At 40.6% G+C, this 25,031-nt stretch overlaps 1 protein-coding gene across 2 annotated transcripts in view; it reads left to right on the top strand.

The window, feature by feature from the left end:
* CFI (complement factor I) overlaps window positions 1–18,363 on the top strand; it is a 66,404-nt gene extending 48,041 nt beyond the window's left edge. Inside the window, exons 10-14 of one of the 2 annotated variants that reach the window (XR_003520626.1) lie at window positions 1,409–1,512; window positions 1,678–1,781; window positions 11,136–11,413; window positions 13,502–13,625; window positions 15,394–15,498. Coding sequence is in view for 1 of the 2 variants with exons in the window: in XM_027597906.1 (XP_027453707.1) it covers window positions 1,409–1,512; window positions 1,678–1,781; window positions 11,136–11,413; window positions 15,394–15,498; window positions 17,613–17,830 (809 nt within the window). In the remaining variant the exon portion in view is untranslated. Of the gene's footprint in view, window positions 1–1,408; window positions 1,513–1,677; window positions 1,782–11,135; window positions 11,414–13,501; window positions 13,626–15,393; window positions 15,499–17,612 lie in introns of those variants that run through there. The other variant, XM_027597906.1, reaches the window with a different exon arrangement.
* The last annotated feature ends 6,668 nt before the right edge of the window (window positions 18,364–25,031 follow it).

The following is a 25,031-nucleotide window of genomic DNA, read 5'->3' as shown; positions in this document are numbered from 1 at the left end:
GTGCACTGAGAGCTAAATTAAATTAAGTATTAAGTCCCTGAGGAGACAGTAATTAATAAGAGTTTTTGGGTCAGACAGACTTGAGTCATCCTGACTCAGTTATTTATTTATTAACTGTGTAACCTTAGGTGAATAACTTAACCTCAACTACAAATTGGGAATAAAATAGCTCCCTGTTTTAGGGGAATTTAAGCTGAAGTTCACATCAGACTCTCTTCTAATTGCCAGACCCCAAAATTAATTAACAATTTTTTTTCATCAGCAATGATTGAAAGATTTAGATTTTGAAGATACAGCTATCAGTCCGAGGAGATTTTTCACCAAAGGCTCTTTATTTTCTACTCAACGTAGCATTGGTTTTCAGATAGTGCCTGAGCTGCTTCCACAATCCTCAGTAGATGAGGTCTTTCTTCTTTTAAAGGTCCAAGCACAAATTTAAAACTTACCATCACATTTTTCCCCCAACCCGGTTCTTAGAATGGGTGGGACAAAACGAACAGACAAAAACCCATCCATATTCACTCACGATTTCTCTCCCTTAAAGACCCACCTCCTTCTTATATGCCCAAAGTAATTGACAGTGATATTAATTTTCCTTTCTCATTTGGGCCTAAGGAGCAAGTTTGTAAAGATACTCATGATGTACTAAAATATATAGAAAGAATAAGGAAAACAGCTTATATTTTCACTTTCTTCCTTTTTCATGAGTTCTTCCGCCAATTCCCATCTCAAGCCTTGTTCTGCCAGGTGTCTCTGTGACAAGTGTGCCACATCTAAATGTTCACAGAGGAAGGAAATATCATCATGTGTCAAGTGACCAAAAGAATACCCCCTCGCCCACTGATCCTGGATTGTCCATGGGTCCCTGGCACATTACCTCGCAGGGTTAATATGATGATTAGATTAAATAAACTACATACAAAATATTTAGCACGAGGACTGACACAGAAAGTGCTCAAATGTTAACATCATTAATGTTAATATTATTGAAAATAATTCCATATGAACAGCCTCTGTAAAGTAAAAACTATGAAAGTGAGAAGATATAGGTGCCCATGTTGTCAGCTCATTCTGATGATTTCTGAATGAGACCCTCATCCTGAGTATGCCTGGCCATTTGACATCTTTTATCTCTCTGCCAAAGGCAGAGATAAAAATGTTTAACCCTTCAAGTTGGCCTCTTTCTGCCACCAGTGTACCTTTAGGCAGAACTTCAGAGAATCAAGCAATCTTCATATTAAGCCAGAATTTTTGAACAAGGTCAACAGTACCAATTAGCATCTAAAAGAATTTATTAGTCAATTCAGGCTGTTTTGTTTTAGCAGTGACTTTGCTGGTTTTGTGGCATAAATTAGCAAGAAGTAATGGGTTCAAAATCATAATGATACAATCTCTTCCTTTCTTGAAGAAAGAAAACGGATAAAGTCAATTCTCCCTAAAGTGTCCTGTGGAGTTAAAAACAGCGTGCCCATTCGAAGGAAACGAGTCGTAGGAGGAAAGCCAGCACACATGGTAAACCTGTTACTTCCCAGGAGCAGTCCAAGTTTGAAAAACAAAGAAAGGTGGGGGAGATATGTAATGATAAGAGACTGGGAGTCTTGCAATGGGCATATCTTAGGGCTACCTGTCTATCACCGTCTGGTCGAATGACAGTGACCACACTAATGTCTCTTACAGGGAGACTTCCCGTGGCAGGTGGCAATTAAGGACAATGAGAAAATCAAATGTGGAGGAATTTATATCGGAGGGTGTTGGATTGTAACTGCTGCACACTGTGTCAGGTAAAAAATGTCTCCAAAAAGATTTTGGATTCCCTGAAATAATGAAAGTGGGTAATAGAGATTGTGGCAGATGATAGATAAAAACGTGACAAATTCCACTCTCTTGACAGCTAAATCCCCTCCAGCATTCATGATCAGAACCCCAGAGGCCATCTGTGTTCTTCTCCCCACCCCGCCCCCAGACCAAATTGTGATCCCAGATGGCAAGTTCAGATCAAACCCATAGGTATCAAGTTATGTCACGTGACTCATTTGCATGATGGGAAAGCAAGTAGATACTACCTACGTTTTGTAGAGTTAGGACCAAACTGTTGAGAAGAGTTTATGACTGAAAAGTTTATGAAGAGCTGATACTTACCTGGCATTTTCTCTGGTCTATCTTCAACAAGGATGTTGTTTAAAGAGCCTCATGCATTTAAAGGCTTCAAATGCACAAATCTTTTTTGCCCCTTCCACATACCCTTAAATGTATTTGATATGTGTTCCAGACAGTAAAGGAACTGCTCAAAGCTCCACGCTAACTGTCTCACGTGCTGCTCCAGCACTGGCTGGCTCGTCTGCTGCATGCGGGCATCACTGATGTCTCTTCTTCTTCCCATAAGGAGACCAATCGTATGGGGTCAGAACTCCATTTATGACCTTATTTAAACTTCATTACCTCTTTAAAGACTATCTCCAAATCTACTAATGTTGGGGGTTAGGTCTTCAACATACGAATTTTAGGGGAACACAATTCAGTCTATACCAGTAGCTTAAGGGCAATACACAAAAGGTGCTGATAACAAGTCAAGGTCAGCTGAAGGACAGAGTTTGGGCTTCCAGCCTCAGTGCTGATTTTTAGAATGAATGAAATGTCATTTGTTGAGTGCCTCTAACAGGCCAGATAATGGGTGTGGCATTTTCACAGATGTTATTTTGTTTTAATATTCTTAACAGCCCTAAGAGGTAAATATTAGTCTTCCCATTTTGTGGATTAGCAGACTGAGACTGAGAAGGTACATAAATTGGCTAAAGTTACGCTCCTAGTCAGCAGCAGAAACGTAATTTTTGGTACCCTCTGCCACCATACAAAGCCTTTACAATATTATTGATTATATTCTCTATGCTGTACATTACACCCCCTTGGCTTATTTACGTTATAACTAGAAGTTTGTACTTCCTAATCCTCATCACCTATTCTGCCCGCTTCCCAATTCCTCCCCCTTTTTCTGTGAATCTGTTTCTGTTTTGTTTGTGTTCATTTGTTTTGTGTTTTAGATTCCACACATAAGTGAAATCATATGGCATTTGTCTTTCCCTGTCCGACTTATCTTACCTGCAAAACACTCTCTAGTTCCATCCACGTTGTTGCAAATGGCAAGATCGCATTCTTTTTTATGGCTGAAAACTTTTCTATTGTATACATACATCACATCTTCTTTATCCATTTAGCTATCGATAGACGCTTAGGTTACTTCCATACCTTGGTTATTATAAATAATGCTGCAGTGAACATAGGAGTGCATATATGCCTTTAAATTGGTTTTCATTTTCTTTGGGTAAATACCCAGAACAGAATTGCTGGATAACATGGTAGTTCTATTTTTAATTTTTTGAAGAACCTCCATACCTCCATACTGTTTTCCTTAGCGGCTGCACCAATGTAGAGTCCCACCAACAGTGCACAAATCCCTTTTCTTGACATCCTGGCCAACGCTCGTTATTTCTTCTCTTTTTGATACTAGCCATTCTGATGGTTTTGATTTGCATTTCGCTGATGATTAGGGATGTCAAGCATCTTTTCATGTGTCTGTTGACCATCCGTATGTCTCTAGATGTCTTTGGAAAAATGCCTATTCAAGCACTCTGCTCATTTTTTTCTTTTTTTTAATTAACATATAATGTATTATTTGTTTCAGGGGTACAGGTCTGTGATTCAACAGTCTTACACAGTTCACAGCGCTCACCATAGCACATACCCTCCCCAGTGTCCATCACCCAGCCACCCCATCCCTCCTGCCCCCCACTCCAGCAGCCCTCAAGTTTGCTTCCTGAGATTAAGAGTCTCTTACAGTTTGTCTCTGCCCATTTTTAATTGTTTTTTTATATTAAGTTGTGTAAGTTATATACATATATATATGATATGATATTAACTCCTTGTCAGATTTATGATTCGCAAATTTCTTCTTCCATTCAGTAGGTTATCTCTTTGTTTTGTTGACAGTTTCCTTCATCATACAAAAGGTTCTTAGTTTAATATAATCCCATGTTTATTTTAGCTTTTATATTCTTAGCTCCTTTGTCATAGATTAATTGACCATATATGTGTGTGAGATTTTTTCTGGGCTCTCTACACTATTCCATTGATCTATGTGTCTGTTTTCAGGCCAGTACCATAATGTGCTGATTATTATAGCTTTGTAGTATAGTTCAAAATCAGGGAATTTGGTACTTCCAGCTTTGTTCTTCTTTCTCAAGATTGCTATGGCTATTTAGGGTCTTTTGTGGTTCCATAAGAAGTTCAGGATTCTTTTTTTCTAGTTCTATGAAAAATACCATTGGTTTTTTTATTTAAAAAAATCACAGTAAATGTGTAGATTGCTTTGAGTAGTATAGACATTTTAACAACATTGGTTCTTCCAATCCACATGGTGTATCTTTCCATTTATTTGTGTCACTTCCAATTTCTTTCATCAACGTCCTATAGTCTTTCATTTCCTTAAATTTATTCCTAGGTATTTTGTTCTTTTTGGTGCAATTGTAGATAGGATTATTTTTATTCTGATAGTTTGTTATTAGTGTATGGAAGCAATTAATATCTGTATGTTAATTTTGTACCCTGAGATTTTACTGAATTCATTTATTAGTTCTAATAGTTTTCTGGTGGTGTCTTCAGAGTTCTTCTCCTATATATATATATATATATATATATATATATATATATATATATATACACACATATATGCCATCAGCAAATAGTGACAGTTTTATCTTTCTTATCAATTTCGATGCCTTTACTTTTTCTTTCTTTCTTTCTTTCTTTTTTTTTTTTTTTTTTTGGTCTGATTGCTGCAGCTAGGACTTCCAGTACTATGTGGAATAAAAGTGGCAAGATGGGCATCCTTGTCTTGTTTCTGAACTTAGGGGAGGAAAAGCTTTCACCAGTGTGCAGTGTGTATGATGTTAACTGTGGATTTGTCATGCGTAGCCTTTATTATGCTAAGGTACATTTCCTCTACATCCACTTTGTTGAGAGCTTTTATCATAAGTGGATGTTGAATTTTCTTTCCTGCATCTATTGAGCTGATCATATTTTTTATGCTTTGTTTTATTAATATGGTGTATCACATTGATTGATTTGTAGATGTTAAGCCATACTTACATCCCTGGAATAAATTCCACTTGATCATGATGAACGATCCTTTTAATGTACTGTTGAATTCAGTTTGCTAATATTTTGTTGATGGTCTTTGCATCTATGTCTATCAGAGATACTGGTGTGTAGTTTTCTTTTCCTGTAGTGTCTTTGTCTGGCTTTGGCATCAGGGTAATGCTGGCCTCATAGAATGAATCTGGATGTATTCCTTCCTTTGCAATTTTTTGGAACGATTTAAGAAGGATAAGTGCTAACTCTTCTTTAAATATTTGGCAGAATTCACCTGTAAAGCTGTCCAGTCTTGAACTTTTGTGTATTGTAAGTTTTTAAGTTACTGGTTTAATTTCATTACTTGTAATCAGTCTTGATTCAGATTTTCTATTTCTTCGTGATTCAGTTTTGGAAGGTTTATGTTTCTAGGAATTTATCCATTTCTTTTAGGTTTTCCAATTTGGTGGTGTATAGTTGTTCATAGTAATCTCATAACCATTTCTATTTCTGCGGTGAGTGTAACTTCTCTTTTGTTTCTGATTTTACCTATTTAGGCTCTCTTTTTCTTGATGAGTCTGGCTAGAGGTTTATCAAACTTTTTACCTTTTAAAAAAATCTGCTTTTAGTTCTATAGGTTTTTTTCTATTTTTGTCTCTATTTCATTTATTTCTGCTCTAATCTTTATTTCCTTCCTTCTACTAACATTGGGCTCTGTTCTTTTTGTAGCACTTTTAGGTATAAGGTTAGATGGTTAATTTGAGATTTCTCTTGTTTCTTTAGGTAGACCTTTATTACTATGAACTTCCCTCTTCAAACTGTTTTTGCTGCATCCCATAGATTTTGGACTGTTGTGTGTCCATTTTCATTTGTGTCAAGGTGTTTTTTATTTTTTCTTCTTGATTTTTCATTGACCCATTGGCTGTTTAGTAACATGCTGTTTAGCCTCCTTGTGTTTGTGTTTTTTCCAGTTTTCTTCTTGTAGTTGATTTCTAGTTTCATACTTACATGGTCAGAAGAGATGCTTGATATGATTTCTATCTTCTTGAATATATATATATATATTTTAAAGATTTTATTTATTTATTTGACAGAGAGAGACAGCGAGAGCAGGAACACAAGCAGGGGGAGTGGGAGAGGGAGAAGCAGGCTTCCCGCTGAGCAGGGAGCCCGATGTGGGACTCGATTCCAGGACCCTGGGATCATGACCTGAGCCGAAGGCAGACGCTTAACGACTGAGCCACCCAGGCGCCCTCTTCTTGAATATATTAAGACTTGTTTTGTGGCCTAACATATGATGCACTCTGGAGAACATTCCTGTGTGCTTGAAAAGAATGTGTATTCTGTAGTTTTTAGATAAAATGTTCTGTATATATCTATTAAGTCCATCTGGTCTAATGTATCACTTACGGCCAATGTTTCCTTATTGATTTTCTGTCTGGTTGCTCTATCCATTGATGTAAGTGGTATATTAAAGTCCCCTACTATTATTGTATTACTGTACCTTTCTTCATGTATGTTAATACTTGCTTTACATATTTAGATGCTCCTATGTTGGGTGCATAAATCTTTATGAATGTTATATCCTTTTCTTGGATTTACCTTTTATCATTATGTAATGCTCTTCTTTATCTTTTGTTATAGTCTCTGTTTTAAAGTCTATTTTATCTGTTGTGAGTATTGCTACACCAGCTTTCTTTTTGTTTCCATTTGCATGGAACATCTTTTTCCATCCCTTCACTTTCAGTCTGTGTGTGTCTTTAGATCTGAAATGAGTCTCTCATAGGCAGCATATAGATGAGTGTTGTTTTCAACTCATTCAGCCACTCTATGTCTTTCAACTGGTGCATTTAATTCATTTACATGTAATTATTGATAGGTATGTACTTATTGCCATTTTGTTAATTGTTTATTGGTTGTTTCTATGGTTCTTCTCTGTTCCCCTCTTATTCTCTGCATCTCTTCCATTGTGGCTTGATGGTTTTCTTTAGTTTTATGTTTGGGTTCTTTTGTCTTTATTTTTTGTATATCTATGGTAGGCTTTTGGTTTGTGCTCACCATGAGGCTCATATATATTAACCTAAAGTCTCTCTCTCTTCCCATATATATATATACACACACACAGCTGATAGTCACTTTAAGTTTGAACACATTCTATAAGCAATACATTTTTTTACTCCCTCCTTCATATTTTAAATTTTTTGATGTCTTAAAATAAAAAGATGTATCTTTTTATGTGTATCCCTTAACTGCTTATTTTAGTTATAGTTGATTTTACTATTTTTGTCTTTTAACCTTCATATTAACTTTGCAAGTAGCCATTTACTTTACTGCCTTTACTATATATTTTCCTATATCAGTAAGATTTTTTTCTTTCATATATTTTCTTATTTCTAGTTATGGCTTTCCCTCTAACATTTTTTGTAAGACCAGTCTAGTGGTGATGAACTTCAGATTTTGCTTGTCTGGGAAATTCTTTATCTCTTCTTCAATCCTGAATGATAATCTTGCCAAATATTGTATTCTTGGTTGTAAGCTTTCCTTTTCAAGCACTTTAAATATATCCTACCACTCTCTTTTGCCCTGCAAAAGTTTCTGCTGAAAAATTAGCTGATAGTCTTATGGGCTTCCTTTGTTTGTAACTATTGTTTTTCTCTTGCTGCTTTTAAGATTTTCTCTTTAGGGACGCCCGGGTGGCTCAGTCGTTAAGCGTCTGCCTTGGGCTCAGGTCATGATCCCAGGGTCCTGGGATTGAGCCCCACATAGGGCTCCCCTGCTCCATGGGAAGCCTGCTTCTTCCCTCTCCACTCCGCTGCTTGTGTTCCTTCTCTCACTGTGTCTCTCTCTCAAATAAATAAATAAAATTCTTTAAAAAGAAATTTTCTCTTTATCTTTAACTTTTGCCATTTTAATTATAATATGCCTTGGTAAGAATCTCTTTGGGTCATCTTGTTTTGGAACTCTCTGTGCTTCCTGGACCTGGATGTGTGTTTCCTTCCCCAGGTTAAGAAAGTTTTCAACTATTATTTCTTCAAATAAATTTTCTGCCCACCTCTATTTCTCTTCTGCTCTGTGGACCCCTAAAATGTGAATGTTAGTATACTTGATGTTGTCCAAAGATCCCTTAAACTACACTTTAAAAAAAATTTTTTTTCCTTTTTGCTGTTCTGCTTGGGTAATTTCCACTATTCTGTCTTCCACATCACTGATCTGTTCTTATGGATCATCTAATCTGCTATTGATTTCCTCTAGAGTATTTTTTAGTTCAGTTATTGTATTCTTTAGCTCTGTGACTTCTTTTTGGTTCTTTCATATTTTCAACTCTTTGTTGAAGTTTTCACTGTGTTCTTCCATTCTTCTCCCAAGTTTCGGTGATCATTTTTATGACCACTATTTTGACTATTTATCAGTAAATTACTCACTTCCAATTTCATTAGGGTTTTTTTTTTTTTTTAAGCCCTGGGGTTTTATCTTGTTTGTTCTTTTATTTGGAACATATTCCTCTGTCTCCTGATTGTGTTTGACTTTTTCTGTTTCTGTGAATTAGGCAGAACTGTTACCTTTACTAGCTTGAAGGAGTGGTCTTGTGTAGGTGCTTCCCTGTGTAGACTGTGTGCGCTGGAGGTTTGGTTGACTGCCCAAAGATGGAACAGGCATGGGCCAGGGGGGTCTTAGGGCATGCTGCACTGGGGCCACCCTACAGGAACAGCTGGAGCTGGAGTGGGCATGGGTCTGGGGGTCCCAGGGTGCTCCATGTTGGAACCACCTGGCTGGAGAGCTGGAGCTGGAACTGGCCTGGGTTGGCAGGTTCCAGGGTGCTCTGCACCAGGGCCACTATGGCAGGATAACTGGAGCTGGGGCAGGCAGGCTGGCCCCTCCATATAGGGGCTGCCCTGGCGGGATGGCTGGAGCTGAAGCAGGTGCATGCTGGAGGTGTCCTCAAGTACTTTCCACCTGGGCCACCTTGGTATGATGACTGGAGATATAGTGGGCACAAACAGGGGGGTATCTGGGTGTGCACTGAATTGGGGCAGCCTCAGTGAGATAGCTGGAGATGGGATGGGTGCAGGCAGGGGCCCACATAAAGGGGCTGGCTGGAGCTGTGAGGGCTAGGAATCTGGGTCACTGAGGCTGTAGGTCAGCCAGAGTGTAGGGCCCCTGTTCCCATCTGTGCTATCAGGGTGGAGGGGAAACATAGACAATGGCACTCACCAGCATCTCCAGGTCATCGAATCAAGTCTGGAGTTCCCATCATTACCATGTCTCTGTCTCTCCTACCATTCTCTATGTGGTCCCTCTGTTGTTGTGCAGAGCTGTTCAATTAGCCCTTCTGTTCTTCCTCAGGAGTATTGCTCTATATGTAGGTGTAGATTTGGTGTGTCCATGGGATAAGGTGAGTTCAGGGTGAGTTCCTACACTGCCATCATGGACCACCACTCTCAGTAGTCTTGATCTATGTTGTTTCTACTTTTTTAATGCATAGTCCTCATGAATTTTGGTGGGAGGAAGGGCCCACTTCTCCCTTAGAGAGACTGAAAATGTCAGACACTTGCTTTGCCAGGCTTGTTTGCTTCTAGAGTATCTAAATAACATTGGCCCATTAAGCTCCATATGATCTGACCCCTAATTACGTTTGCCAATTTCATCTTGCCCCACAGCTTCAACTCTTGCTGTCTGCTTCTACCTGCTCTGGACTTCTTTCAGCTACTCATGTGCACCTTGCTCCCTGTTGCAGAGAGACCTTCATATGTTATTTCTCATGCCTGAAATGATTTTTCCTACCCTGTTTCTCTAGTTAGTGCTACTCTTTATTCAGATCTTAGCTCAATCTTCACTTCCTCAGAGACTCTTCCCTGACTCCCTTAAGTCAAAGCCTTCTTGATAAGTTCTCAGAACCCCATGTGCTGTTCATTCCTCTCACTTTAGAATACAGTATCTTCATTATTGTCATTATCCACTTAATACTGTAGCTTTCCTTAGATCCTGAGCTCCATGAAGGCAGGAACTATTTCTGTTTTTGTTCATTTCAGTATCCCAGTGGCTAGCACAGTGCCTGGTAATAGTAGGTGCACACTAAGTATTTGTTAGTAATTGAATGAAATAAACAGCGTTAACCTTTAAACAATATTCATGACCTCTGATCCTAAAAAAACAACCAAAATTAATATGATGCACAGTATTCTTGGAATATTAAGTATAAATGAAAGCATCCTGAACACCTCCTTGGTTCCTAGAACAACACTGTTTAACTGTTAGGTGATGACCTGAGATAATGATGGTAAATGCCAATTTGCTGGAACCCATGAGGTGAAAATTAGTATGAAAATTGAGTGAAGCATAAGAACAAGCAATATCTAGCTCATTAACCATCTAAACTAAATTTTAAAGCAGCGAATATATGCCAGGTACAATACTAGATTGCAGCCATCTATCCACAGATGAATTAGATCCCATCTTTGACCTCCAGTAGCACAATCCAACAGGAAGAAAGCTTGTGAGCAAATAAATTACAATGCAATGTTAAGATGAAAAAAAAAAAAAAGATGAAGTCAGTCTTAAACGCAGGATAATGGCTGCTATGGTCTTCATCCTGAGAACCTCTGGGTTTGGCAGAGTAATGAGAACGTGTGTCCTGATTTCCTCATTTCCTCAACCACATTTCTGGCTACATGCTTTCTGGTCTCTGCTTGAACACCTTCAGTGATGGTGCTCTCACTCCAGAGGCAGCCAACTCATTCCACTTCTGGGTATCTCTGGTTGTTAGTGAGTTCTTTATGTCCCTGATATGGAGCAGTTAAGATGGATTATTCCTCTCTTCATTTACCCACTGACTTTAATTCTACCCCATAAATTTAATCACACTGCTTCATGACAGCAAGAATTTTTAAAATCTGGAAAAAGGAAGAAAGTCCTTTAAAAGGGAGGCTATAAAGATAAAGCATCAGATGTTCATGTTTATAGTTGGTATTTTTCCTCAATATATCTTATCTCCCTTTTCTTTTCTGTTATAGCATCAGTAAAATATACCATTACCAAATATGGTCATCATTTCTAGATTCGTTAAGACCTGAGATGGACATAACTGTTCACTTTGCAAAGAATATTATTATTCATGAAAAGTACAACGGAACCACCTATGAAAATGACATAGCTTTGATTGAATTGAAAAAACACTCAAACCGAAAAGAATGTGACCTGCCTAATTCCATCCCTGCCTGTGTCCCCTGGTCTTCATATCTATTTCAACCTAACGACAAATGCATTGTTTCTGGCTGGGGTCGAGAAAAAGGTATATGTTTTAAATTTTTTGATCAGAATCCAGGGGTTGAAATAAGTGGGAATAGAAATGGACAGGAGCTAATTTCCTAGTACTCAGGGAGAAACATAGCAGCAAATCCAGAAAAATGAGCATTCAGCCAGGGCTAGCTTCATGAGTGTGAGACCTGTGCAGTTGCCCAGCATCCCAGGCTCCAAAGGGCCCCTTGCTTAGTGTACAGCTCTGCTGTCATCATCATGAAATTCTTAATAATTTTTGCAGCAGCCCCCACCTCACGTTTTTATTTTTCACTGGGCCCTGAAAATTATGTAGCTGATCCTGATCCAGAGTTTCAAAGGACACCTACAGTCTGTGATCTTGAAGCATACATTGAGGGGTAAACATTTAAAAAAAAAAAAAAAGTAGAGTGACGGGGGACATATATAACATGGACTTTCTGGATTTGTTAGAGAGACATGGATGGAAGATAAAGTGGTTTCCAAAGGAACAGTCAAAGTATAAGTGAGTCAGTAATCCCACAACCCTGTGCTCTTTCCTCTACTCCCCCATTCTCCTTGCCCCACCCTCCCCATCACATCCCACAAAGAGGAAGAAAACATAAAGAATTATTTCTTGAGCTTCTAAGAAGACTTGAGGTGAACATTTGTATGAATAAGCTATGTAGACACTTAGGGACAAATTATTAGAAAAACTGGCTAAAGAAGAAGTTAGATTAGAATTAAATTAGCCAATGCTTTTTCCTTTATCTTGAAGAGTTAACTTTGAAATTTAGCTTCCTTTTGACCTCCTACATACTCTTTGTAAATAACTTCACTACATTGGTCTTATAGACTCATACTCCAACACATTACTTAAAATTGCCACATGGAAAAGTATAAAATATGTATATAAATTAACCTGGATTTGTAGTATGTTTGAATACCCAAGACTAAATTTTATTAGTAATTAGTTTATCCAGAAGGCATATATCCTTACATTTGTTCCTTAAAAAAAAAGCTTTTATTATGTACACTTACAAGTATACAGAAGAGTAGAGACAAGAGTATAATAAACCTACTTATTCACCACCCAGTTTCCAGTTATCAGCACTCTACCATTCTTGTTTTATCTCTCTGAATCAATCACAAGCTCAATAGGATAATTAGGAAGGGTTGTTTATAAAGGGATTAATTACAGGGATGTGGATAGGGGTCGGGGAGCCACAAGGGCTCTGCAGCAACCTGGGACCAACAGTACCAGAACAGCCTCTCTTAGGTCCGAAGACGTGAAAGGAAGAAGTTACCAAGAGAAAGAACCTCAGGTAGAGCAGGCTGCCTTGAGAGAAGCAATGACTTTGGATCGAAGGTTATGGCCAACCCCAATCTCCTTATCCTCTCTCCTTACCCTCCCTTCTTCTGCTGGGGTTTTTTATTGAAAACCAGAGGCTAAGAGATTCCTACTGAGGCAGTCCCTTAGATCAGGCTCTTTGGGTAGGGTGCAGGGCATTGAAGGGTGGAGAGTGGATCTGAAGGACAATTGGGAGCTATTGAACATATTCCCTCTACCCCATACATTTTCTTTCCTGGAGCATATTAAATCAAACCCAGATATAAAGTAATTTAATCCACGAATATGCCAATAGATATCTTTACCAGGTAAGGACTTAAAAACAAAAATGAAAGCAAAAACACAACACCATTCATACACAACAAAATGAAAGTGATCCCATAATAATATCTAATAACCATCATCCCATGTTTAATATTCCTCAATTATTTACAAAGTATTTTTACAATCAGGATTATTTCCATTGGGATCCAAAGTCTGCACATTGCATTTGGTGGCTATTTTTCTTAAGTCTCTTTTAATCTCAGTTACCCATTCCTTTTATTTAAAATGTATTTATTAAGGAAACTGGGTCATTCTTATTTTGGAATTTTCACACCTTCAATTTGGCTGATTGTATCCTTGATGTGGCATTTCACATATTCTTCTATTCCATGTATTTCCTATAAACTGGTAGATATGTTCTTATGCATTGTTTTACTTATTAATCAAATATAGTTTAACACATTTTTGAGCCCTTACTATGTTTGCAAGATAATAATGCTAATGTGCTAGGATTTCCCTGATGAACAATATGGACCAGGTCAACAAGGAGTATAGAGACTACAGATCTCAAGGGACTTGAGTACAGAGGAGCCATCAGATGTGAATGCCACCATCGGACAGCAGAATGTGACAGGTGCCTCGAGAAATATACAAAACAACGGGGTGCTTGGGTGGCTCAGTCGGTTAAGCATCCAACTCTTGACTGTGGCTCAGGTCAAGATCTCGGGGTTGTGGGATCAAGCCCCACATCAAGCTCCATTCTGAGTGTGGAGCCTGCTTGAGATTCTCTCTCCTTCTTCCTCTGCCCCTCCCCACTCACACTCTCCCTTTAAAAAAGAAAAAAAAAGAAGTATACAAAACAAGAGTTCTGGAGAGGGAGTAATTTCCTGAGCCATTAAAAACTGTTCACACAGGGGGCACCTGGGTGGCTCAGTTGTTAAGTATCTGCGTTCGGCTCAGGTCATGATCCCAGGGTCCCTGGGATCGAGCCCTGCATCAGGCTCCCAGCTCAGCGGGAAGCCTGCTTCTCCCTCTCCCACTCCCCCTGCTTATGTTCCCTCTCTCGCTGTCTCTTTCTCTGTCAAATAAATAAATAAAATCTTAAATTAAAAAAAGAAATAAAAGACTGTCTTTTAAAAAAAAATTGTTCACACGGTACAGGAGTTCCCAGTTTTTAAATGCTTCTCCTGAGTTAGAAGGAATAATAAATTACTAATTTAAAAAAAAAGAAGCTCTTAACCTGAAGATAGCATCTTAAAACTAACTTGAAGTAAGACTTGAAGGAGAAAAAAAGAAACTCTTTCCTAATTTGCCCTATACTTGGGTGGATTTTTGTCTCCCCCTGCTTCTCAGAAGAGAATAATACTAGTTTTCACAGTTTATTACATACCCCCTACAGTGCTAGGGTCTGTGGAGGTGTCCTCTCAAGATATCCAGAAGCCTCTGCCCCCTGATAGTTTATACATTAAGTTAGGGGGTGAGTCATTTGGCATAAGTTGTTTAGCGTATAATTGGATTACGGAGTTCATGGATGAATAAATTACATGAATATTTATTAAGCAACTACTTTGTGCTAGCATGAGGCTGGGTGCTAGCATAGCAATCCATCAATCAGGTCCAGTCCTTGCTCTCCTAGAGCATAAAAATTGCTGAAAGCTTGGGGGAAAGGAGGAGGGGAGATGGGGCAAAGACTCGCTCCTTACACCCAAGACATCTCACCTCATATTCTTAAGTTTTTCTTATCTTCCTGGACAGTCGATCAGCAACAGTATCTGCCACTTCTCTCTCCTTAGATGAAAAACATTCAAGCCCCACATCTCTAACTTAGATGAAAAGGAAATCCTAAATCCTCTTTCAAATCACTTAGGAAATGAACTTCTTCAGACACACAAAAACATACACACTGATAACTTCGTATATATTTTCTTCACTTAACTTCTATCAAAAGGCCGTTTTCACTCTAACAAGCACTTTCCAGGAAATCCGGGATGTAAGATGATAGGACCTATTCATGTGAGAAAATGCCGATCACTGACTCCTACCCAGCTCCCACGCTGGACTCAGAAATCAAAGGGGAGGGAGTTTATCTTGTTCAGCTCAGAGCATCCAGGTCTTTGTGAAATAGGAACAACTTCAGGCATGTGTTCAGGAATGCCCCTTAACTTTTTTTTTTTTAAAGATTCTATTTATTTGCCCCTTAACTATTTTTAGAAAGACAGTTGGAGAAACTGGACATAGGAGCAGTGTGTGATTAAATATGTTAATGAGCTCTCCTCAAAAGTTGATGTATGTGTTAAGGAATATATATAATCTCTATGCCTCATGGTTTCCTAAATGATGAGAGTATTTATTTAGATTTCTCATTGGTGACTTCTAAATGTCTGTTCTTTCCCTTTGCTCAGATAACCAAAAAGTCTATTTACTTAAGTGGGGTGAAGTTAGTCTAATCAACAACTGCTCCAGGTTTTATCCGGGTCGCTATTTTGAAAAAGAAATGGACTGTGCAGGTAAGCACGGGGTGGTTTCCCTAAGATCTGTACCTATACCCCCTACCAAACATCTCCCCTCCTCACCAAATCTGCCTCCTCGCTCTGGGCCCTGGGCCCTTTCATCGGGCCTCCTGGCTGGGGCTTCCTCAGCCCTTCACTCAATCCCTCATGCTAATAGAAAGAGGAAGAATCTTCCTTATGCCACTGTATAGAAAGGCGCCTAAAAGCACAGACTCTGGAACCAGGCTGCCTGGGTTTATATCCCAATTTTTACCAGTTACGACTCACATGGCCTTGAGCAGTCTTCCCCATCTGCAAAACTGGGGATCTTCATAAATGAGGAAACTGAGATGCAGAGCAGTTACATAATTTGCCCAAAGTCTTATAAGAACTGGCAGATCCAGGATCAAAACCCAACCTTTTTCTGAATAAAAATCTGAATGATCTCATTTCAGACATGTCCGCTTGGAAGTAAATCCTCCCTCCTCAGCAATCCCATGGCACTTTTGATGACCCCTGCCACCATCTCCTTTACTCTCATAGTGGCCCTAGTGCCCCTACCCAATGTTGCAAGCTTGCAGAGTTCTTGTCTCACAGAGAGGAGGAAGGAATCTCGCAGACACAAAAGGGTGAAGTGAAGTGAAAGTTTATTAAGTGAAGGTGAGAGCAGAAAGGAAAGAAGAAGCTCTCTAGAGTGAGAGGGGTCCCACATGGGTTGCCACGGAGGGCTTTTAGTGGCAGTCTTTAATTGAGAACTGACCGGAAAGCTTGTGGCCTTGAGATTTTTGTGTCTTGGTTTGCTGCTTTCTCTCGTTTCTCTCTGTCTCAGCGTCTCCACCTGCCAGGAATAGTTCCAGAGCCCAGTCAGGGGAGTCAGGGCCCTCCTATCTCTCCTGCCTAGAACTTAACCCCTTCCCTATTCATAAGACAGAACCCGTGGGCAGAAAGAGCTGTACTAGGATTGTGAGGAATGACTGATTGTTTACTTTTTAATAAGTGGGGGTGAGGGATAGCACCAGTCTCCAAGGAATCTGGAAGCAAGGCTTTCAGGACCTTGAGGGGCCGCTGCTGCCAAGATGAAGTTACTTTTAAACATTAAGGCACTGAGGCGACCACACTTTTCTTGAGGAAGGTCACCGTCTTCTAAGGTCTTTTTAAATCACTGATCCCAAAAGTTATAGGATGTCAATTACTTTCAGGTTATCTATCAGTGGGTGGCAAGCTGTAGGAGACTTCAATTTAAGCTACATTTCTTTTGCCTTTGTTTCCCATATCGCTAACAACAGTTACACAGCTACAAGTCAGTTCCTGCTTTTGGTGGTGACGCAAAGGCAGGGAACCAGCCAGGGTAATGCATTTAGGATGCTTTATTAAAACCACTTATAAATAGTGTATTCCAGAAAAAGGCAAAGTAATTGACATCCTATAACTTTTGGGATCAGTGATTTAAAAAAACCTTAGAAAGTCCTAAGAGTGAGAAGAAAGTAAACAGACCATTCCCTGTGCTCTCCCTTCTTAAATGGAGTTCAGGATGACAGAGGACAAAAGGGGAGACTAGCACAAAACCTACCAGGAGGCAATTATCACAGTTAAGAGGGAAAGCTCGAAGGGTTCTGCCTGCCTGAGTTCAAGTCCAGCCTGCCACTTAGTAGCTGTATGGCCTTGGATAAATTAGTTAACCTCCCTGGGCCTTATTTGTCTCATCTGAAAATAAGGATAATAATGATACTTATCTCATTAGGGGTGTGGTTTAGGATCAAAACAATGACTGACTAATGCATATTAAGCACTCAATAAGCACGAAGTATTTCTATTATTTCCCCCACTGAGTATTGGATGCTACTTTCAGATTGCAATCTCGTCAAGAATATACACTTGCATACACAACAGAGGAAGCACGGGAAGCCCTCACTAAATATGGAGAATGAGCAGAAGACAAAGTGTGTCCCAACCTGCATCTCTCCACCTCTATGGGCCCAGAGGGGTGTGAGGGAGAGTATGCGTTATTCCCCGTTAGCAAAGTGTAAGAAAGCCAAAGTTGGTACACACATTGGAGGAGACAGGAAGTCAGCATGGCAGCCTCGACAGATGGAAGTACGTGTGTGATTTTCTTTTTCCTTTGTCTTTTTCAGGTACAGATGATGGTTCCATCGACACCTGTAAAGGGGACTCCGGAGGCCCCTTAGTCTGTAAGGATGTCAACAATGTGACTTATGTTTGGGGTGTTGTGAGTTGGGGTGAAAACTGCGGAAGACCAGAGTACCCAGGTGTTTACACCAAAGTGGCCAATTATTTTGACTGGATTAGCCATCATGTGGGAAGGTCTCTTATTTCTCAGTACAATGTATAAAATTGTGATCTCCCTCTTCTGCTCTTTTTCTCTTGGGAGTTGGATTTTAGTTGAAATGGTACTGCATAATTAGTACTTCTCTAGGAAAAAAAATAATAAAGCACATTTTATTGGATATTTTTAAAGGTTTCTACAAAGCTTCTTCCATATTGGAACTTTGCTGTGTAATTATTGAAGAAATATTTTAGTTGGGCATACATACTTTACTTATTAGAAAATGTGATTAAATTATCTCTTTATATAGGAAGGATATATTGACTATACCAAAGGCTTTGCTAGTTGAATGACACTGGATTCACATAAGCCTGCATTCAAACCCCAATTCTACCATCTACTAATTACTTGGCCCTGGGCAATTTACCATCTTCTTTGTGTCTCATTTTCTACCTTTAAAATGGAAACTAGAATTTTGAAAAAATAAAACCACATACTAAATGAAATGTTTGCACAGTACCTGTCACAGGAAAATAACTGACCTCACACCTCTTGTCCCATTTCTCTGCTTCTTAAAGTATTAAAAGTTCTCTTGAGGGCGCCTGGGTGGCTCAGTTGGTTAAGCGACTGCCTTCGGCTCAGGTCATGATCCTGGAGTCCCAGGATCGAGTCCCACATCGGGCTCCCTGCTCAGCGGGGAGTCTGCTTCTCCCTCTGACCCTCTTCCCTCTCGTGCTATCTCTCATTCTCTCTCTCTCAAAAAAAATAAATAAAATCTAAAAAAAAAAAAGTTCTCTTGAAAGATTTGTCTTTAGTTCCATTTCACAAGTCCTCCTTGACCCTCTCTTTAAACCCCTCCACAGATACTGCCACACAACCACTGACCTCCTTGGTGTCAAACCCACAGTCACTTAGCTACTCTCCTCTCCCCCTGCCCCAGCTGCAGTAGACACAGTCAGCCCCTCAGGACATCACACTCTCCGCCTGGCCCCCAGCCTCCCTGGCTGGTCTCCACCTCCTTCCCAGTCTCTTCCTTCTGGTCACTTCTTTCACTTTGTCTTTTTCCTAGTGATCTTACTAAATCCCACCCACAGTCCAATGACCCACAAATCCTATCTCCAGCCCTGATCTTCCTAAATCCCAGACTAGTATTTCACTGAGCACTTAACATCTCCATCTGGACATCTAATAGCATTTCAAAAGAAACATAGCCAACAGGGACGCCTGGGTGGCTCAGTTGGTTAAGCGTCTGCCTTCGGCTTAGGTCATGATCCCAGGGTCCTGGAATCGAGCCCCGGCATCGGGCTCCCTGCTCCGCGGGAAGCCTGCTTCTCCCTCTCCCACTCCCCCTGCTTGTGTTCCCTCTCTCGCTGTGTCTCTCTCTGTCGATTAAATAAAAAAAATCTTTAAAAAAAAGTAAAGAAACATTAGCCAATCCAAAATGGCCCCTTCTTTATCCAGTTCCTCCCTTCTTAGTAAATGGCATTTACTCAGGGCTCTCCTGCACGCCCACTGTACATTAGGCACCAATCTCTTTCTATCACGTGACCCTGGTTTGTCTACTTCTTCCCCACAATGCTCACATATCCACTACTGCTCTCTGCTTTCTATGCTGTAAGACACAAGAGAAGAGAGACTGTCTGTCTTCCTCCTGTCTGCATCCCTAGCACTTGGTTCAGAGGAGGTGCTCAGTGAATAAAGAGTAGCTGCTTTTATTATGATGATTTAAAATGCAGTTCTCATCATCCTGAAGACAGGTATATTTTTCACATAAGTATTACCTTCAATACCTGTGGTTCAGTCCTGGATAAAGCCCAATTGTTTTAATAAGACAAATGCCCATTTCTATGTACATTCCAAAGTTGCTTACTGCCCAGATTTTTTTTCTTTTTAAAAATTTTGGTAACATATACATACAATTTTTTTTTTTTTTTTTTTACTGCTTTAACCATTTTGAAGTGTACAGTTCAGGGGCATTAAGTACGTTCCCCTTGTGCAACCATACCATCTCCAGAAATTTTTCATCTTCCCAAACTGAAAACCTGTGCCCATTACATACTAACTCCTCCTCCCCTCCCATACTGCCCGGATTTTTGATGCTTTTTGTCATTGAATGCAGGAGAGTATTTGGTTATCTATGGCTGTGTAAGAAAGAACCCCCACATATATATTTAAATAGCAGTTGTTTATTATTTTGCTCACGTGTCTGGGGATTGACTGGGGCTCAGCTGGCCATTTCTTCCATCCTCTAGCGTAGCTACTATCAGACAGGGAGGGCTGGGGCAAGGATCATCTGGAAGGCTTCACTCATGCGTCTGGTGCTTGGGCTGGGAGAACTCAAACAGTGGGGCTTCTCAGGCATCTCTCTCTATGTGGTCTTCTCCACTTGGGCTCTCAACATGAGGACTCAGGGGCACTAGACTTCTTACATAACAGCTGACAAGTGTCCCAGGAGAGCCCGCAAACTAGAACAGCCTTTACAAACCCAGCCTTGAAAGTCATTTAGCTTTGCTTCCATCACAAGACCTGATCAGGTTGAAGGGAGGAAATATAATCCATCTCTTGATGGGAGGGGTGTCAAAGTATCTGTGGCATGTTTTAAAACCTCCACCATGTCCTGGCCCAGCAAACCTGGAGCATGTAGCATCTCCGAAGATGCCCGGATATGAGTACTAAGGGCTGCAAGCTGGGAGAAGGTAGCGTCGTGGCCCCTGGAAAGACCAAGCCAGTCTGCACATGACCTGGGACCTGGAGGCTTCACAGCAGAGTGGACCAGAATCGGGGCCTGAAGAATGAAGAGCCAGCTTCTCCATAGTGACTCCATGTGACAGAGCCTGGGAATAGCAGGAGTGAAGTGACTGGCTGCTGACCACAGAAGCCATTCTAATTGGTTTAATGAAAAAAAAAAAAAAAAAGATTTGTTCAAAGATATCACGCAGTTCACAGAATCTCCGGGAAAGCCAGAGAGTTGGCTATGCATCTGGGAATAATGCTCAAAGAGCGCAGTAGGACTGCTCATCAGAGGCTCCCGCTGCCACTAGCTCGGGTCCCAGGCTCCACGCAGAGGCAGGGCACTGGGCACTACTGCTTGACCCTCTGCCACGAGCTCGCGAGATGTGGAGTGCTGCCATCACCTTACATTTAACCCTGGCCTCGGCGTTCACTATGGTATGAGGGAGACAGAAAAAAATTATAAAGCTGCACTTTGCCAGGGACAACGGTGAGGAAAAGTCAAGGGAGACGCATAAATCAGTCTGAAGTGTCAAAGAGGCCTCCCCAGTGGTGAGCTTAACCTGAATTACAGAAGAGATTTCCAGGCAGATGTAAGTGCAAAGGTTCTGTGGCTTGAGGAGCCAACCACGAAAGGGGACCGAGAGCAGGGCAGCATGATGGTGGGGGTGTACAGGGTGCAACTGAGGAGCTGGAGAGGGAGAAAAGGGCAGGTCAGAGAGGGCTTCATGCCAAAGAGTTGAGACCACTGAAAGACTTTGGAAAGTTCACCCTGGAGGTATTGAGGAAGATGTACTGGAGGGGGTGAGATGGGGTAGGAGAGACAGTTAAGAGACTATTGGAGCAATCCAAATGAAAAACGGTGAAGGTAGAAACTACAGCAGGGCACTTTTAAAGAGGATGGCACTGATCCCAGATATATTAAGGAGTAGAATGAATGGCAGCTGGGGACAGAAAGAGAGGACAGGGCACTAGAGAGAGGGATGGGAGTCTAGAATAACTCCCAAGTTTTCTCTTGGACAATGAGATGATTGCTGTTGCCATTGATTGAAGAAATAAAGGAAACAGAGAAAGAGAAGCAGGTTTCGTTAGTTAAGGATATTTTGAAGCTGTGAGGTCTATGGGAGCCTAGGAAAGATGTACATAGCATGCAGTAGGGAACAAGAAACTGAAAATCAGTCAGAGGTTTGGAAGTAGCCAGAAACCCAACCTAGAGAGACCACACACCTGAATTTATCCTGATGGTCTAAAACCCTGCAGTCCCACCCAAATGCGTTCCTTCCATCCTATCCAGCACATTCTCTCTGTATGCTGAGTGATCTTACATTCTACCCACAAAGATCACTTGAAAGTCTCTTCCCTGATTGCTGTGCTTTGACTACTGTGTTCCCCCAAAACTCATGTTGAAATCCTAATGCCCAATATGATAGTATTAGGAAGTGGGGTCTTCAGGAGGTGCTTAGGTACTTAGGAGTGTGGAGGCCTTAAGATGGGGGGACTACTATTTTATAAAAGAAACCCCAGAAATTCCACCCCCCTTCCATCATGTGAGGACACAGAGAGATGTCAGTTGTCTGCAAACTGGAAGAGAGCCCTGCCCAGAACCTGACCACTCCAGCACCCTGATCTTGGACCTCCAGGCTTTAGAAGTGTGAGAAATAAACTTCTGCTGTTTATAAGTCACCTAGTCTGTGGTATTTTGTTAAGAGTAGCCCAAGCAGACTAAAACACTGATCAAATTTGCCTGATGATAGAATACCTGAAATGGAAAGCCGTTATCTTGAATATATCACGGAACCAGCCCATGCTTATAGATCTGGTGCAGCCATCTCTTGTCCTTCACATTGTCCCTAGTTTGAAAGCTATTCATGCTATTAATTTTTTATTTTTTTTTTTAAAGGCAGAGCCTGGAAACTAGCACTTATTTCCCCTTAACTTGAGCCCTTTTTAGAAACCAATGTTCTCGCCTTTACACTGGGCAAAGATTGATCATTATGGCTGGAATGGTTTCACTGCTTGGCATTTATTTTCATCACAATAACACTGCTTGGGCCATTTGATGAGACATTGGAAAAGGCTAAAAAACAGAAACTGCCCTTGATCATTTGTATTTTGTTGATTTTGTATTGTTTCAAATAACACAGAGGATTCCACCCTCCAAGCATTCTGTGTTAATATGTTACATTTAACCCCAATACATTTGGCATTCTTACTCATTAATATCACCATGTTCCTTGATGTCCATGACACTGAAGAGACCATTCGGGGTGTCCAGAAGGTGTTTCTGACTGACTAAGCTCATAACTGGACTGGAAAGCTTTGTATAGAAAACACAGCCTCGTCTCAGCCACCCAGAAGATCCCATTCCAAGGCACATGTATCATGCAGACAAGAATTAGCACAAACACAGCATATTTTATATTTTCATAATTTTGTGTGGATAATATTGACCAAAGTTGCTTTTCCCCATTCCTCTTCCTTTTTTTTCCTCCTCTCACTACAAATGTGTCTTGTCCTCAGTATTCCACTGACACTTTTCTTATGAAGTTTCCCGTGACCTCCCCGTTACTAAATTCAGTAATCAACAGCAGGTCCTCATCTCCCTCCACACCAGCCAAATCGACGGTTCTGCTGTTCTTAGACACACTGCAACAAAGCACTCTCTAGCTGCACTTGGAGGACCCTTCTGAGCCTCTTTTGCCACTTCCTAGTTCCCCGACCTCCTACAACCTAGACTTGGTTCTGCTTCTCCACATACTCACTTTTTAGAGGATCTCTTCTAGTCCCATGGCTTCAAAAGTCATTTCTATGCTGATGACTTCTAAATAAATTTCTATTCCTTGCCCCATCTCTGAACTACAAATTCAGAACAAGTTTCTCAAACATGTGTCTGAAATTAATTTCCTAAATTTTCCCTGAAATCAACTCCTAGAATCCTCCCCATTTCATTTAGTGAGAACTCACTACCCTAAGTGCTGAAACCCAAACCTTAATGTCATTGATTTCTCTTTCCTTCATTTACCGTACTCAATCCAACAGTAATTCCTGTTGGCTCTACCATCAAGTTCTATCTAGAATGTGACCACTTTCACACCTCCACTACTCCTTCCCCGGGCCGGTAAGACAATAATGTCTTACCTGGTTCATTACATCCTAACTGGCCTCCTGGCTTCAGCTCCTGCCCATCCAGTCAAAGTATATCTAGACAACCTAGCCATTTGCTAGCAGGAGAGACCTGGAAGTTGTGGGTTTGCAACCAACAGTGTCTGTCACAATAATAACAAGATTTGCTGATTAGATGAAAAGTGCCCTGTAAAGAGGCTCTTTTCAAACCTTTTATGCTGTTAGGAAGGAAGGTTGGAAGGGGGTCATCTAGAAGTTAACATCATATGACCAGTCAGGGCCGGCTTCATGTCCATGAATCCTGTGCCCACGTACAAGGCACTGAACTCGGAAGTCTTTCACATTTGCTCTAATGCTCTCCTGTCATCACCTTGAAATTCTTCATGATTTTTGAACAAGGAGTCCTGCATTTTTATTTTGTACTGAGCCCTGCAAGTTACATAGCCAAACTCTAGTATCTGGCAGCAGGAATTAAGGGGGAAAAGTAAATCTTGGAATTACTGCAGCAGAACAACAAATATCTAATGACTGAATATGAAGTGAATGTAAAAATAAAACTTAGACTCTTGTTTTCTGGAAAGATGGTGATGATTCCTATGGGGAACACAGTGGAAAAGGAAATTTGTTTCAGAGAAAACGAGAACAACTCTATCAGTCCAAGGAACTGGAGTTTGAGAATTTAATCTCTAAAGAGAGTTGAGACAGAGAAGACTAAATCTGAATCCTCAGAGCAGAGGCTGTAGTTAAGGTATAAGAAATTAGAGGAGATCACCAAGGAGTTAATGTATAGAGAAAAGGAAAAAAGAAAAAAAAAAAAAGGTTTTGGGGCTTCAGTAACTGAGGGTTGGAATCGAGTTACTACATTCTCTCTTTTCTTGTGGAATATTTATTCACATATGGGAGAGTTTCTCTGAAGACTTGAAAGAACCAAACCTGGTTTAAGGGTTTGGGTGGTGGAATTAGGTGGGACCGCAGAGGTAATCTAATTGAACACCCACACTTTAGAGATGGGAAAACCAATGCTCCAGAACACATAAAAAAATTTCTATGGTCCCTTTTCTGAATGTTTTGAAATGTGCATTTCAAAATTATCAAACATGAAGAAAAAAATCTTTGGCATCTCGTGAAGGTAGAATTAGCCCCTAGTTTGACTGGATACCGCCATATGACTCCTCCGAACTCTGACTCCTTCACCGAAGAAGGCTGACAATACCTCCAGGGCACAGGTCTCCCCTTCCCCCATTGTAGCAGGCAGATCAGAGCCCAAGGGCGCCTGGCTGAGGGTCGCAGCCTGGGGTTGGGCTACATCTGTGTGTCTGCCAGGAGAGACTTCTTTTCCTGTTTCTAACTCACCTTAAGTCTGCATCCCAGTAAAGCGGTGCTCTGAATGTGAGATGATGTGAAGTACCTGGCA

This window comes from Zalophus californianus, chromosome 2 (assembly GCF_009762305.2).
Source record: "Zalophus californianus isolate mZalCal1 chromosome 2, mZalCal1.pri.v2, whole genome shotgun sequence".
In the NCBI taxonomy this organism is placed as follows: Eukaryota; Metazoa; Chordata; class Mammalia; order Carnivora; family Otariidae; genus Zalophus; species Zalophus californianus.
The sequence above is the reverse complement of the archived record's forward strand: the minus strand, read 5'-3'. Positions and strand labels throughout refer to the sequence as shown.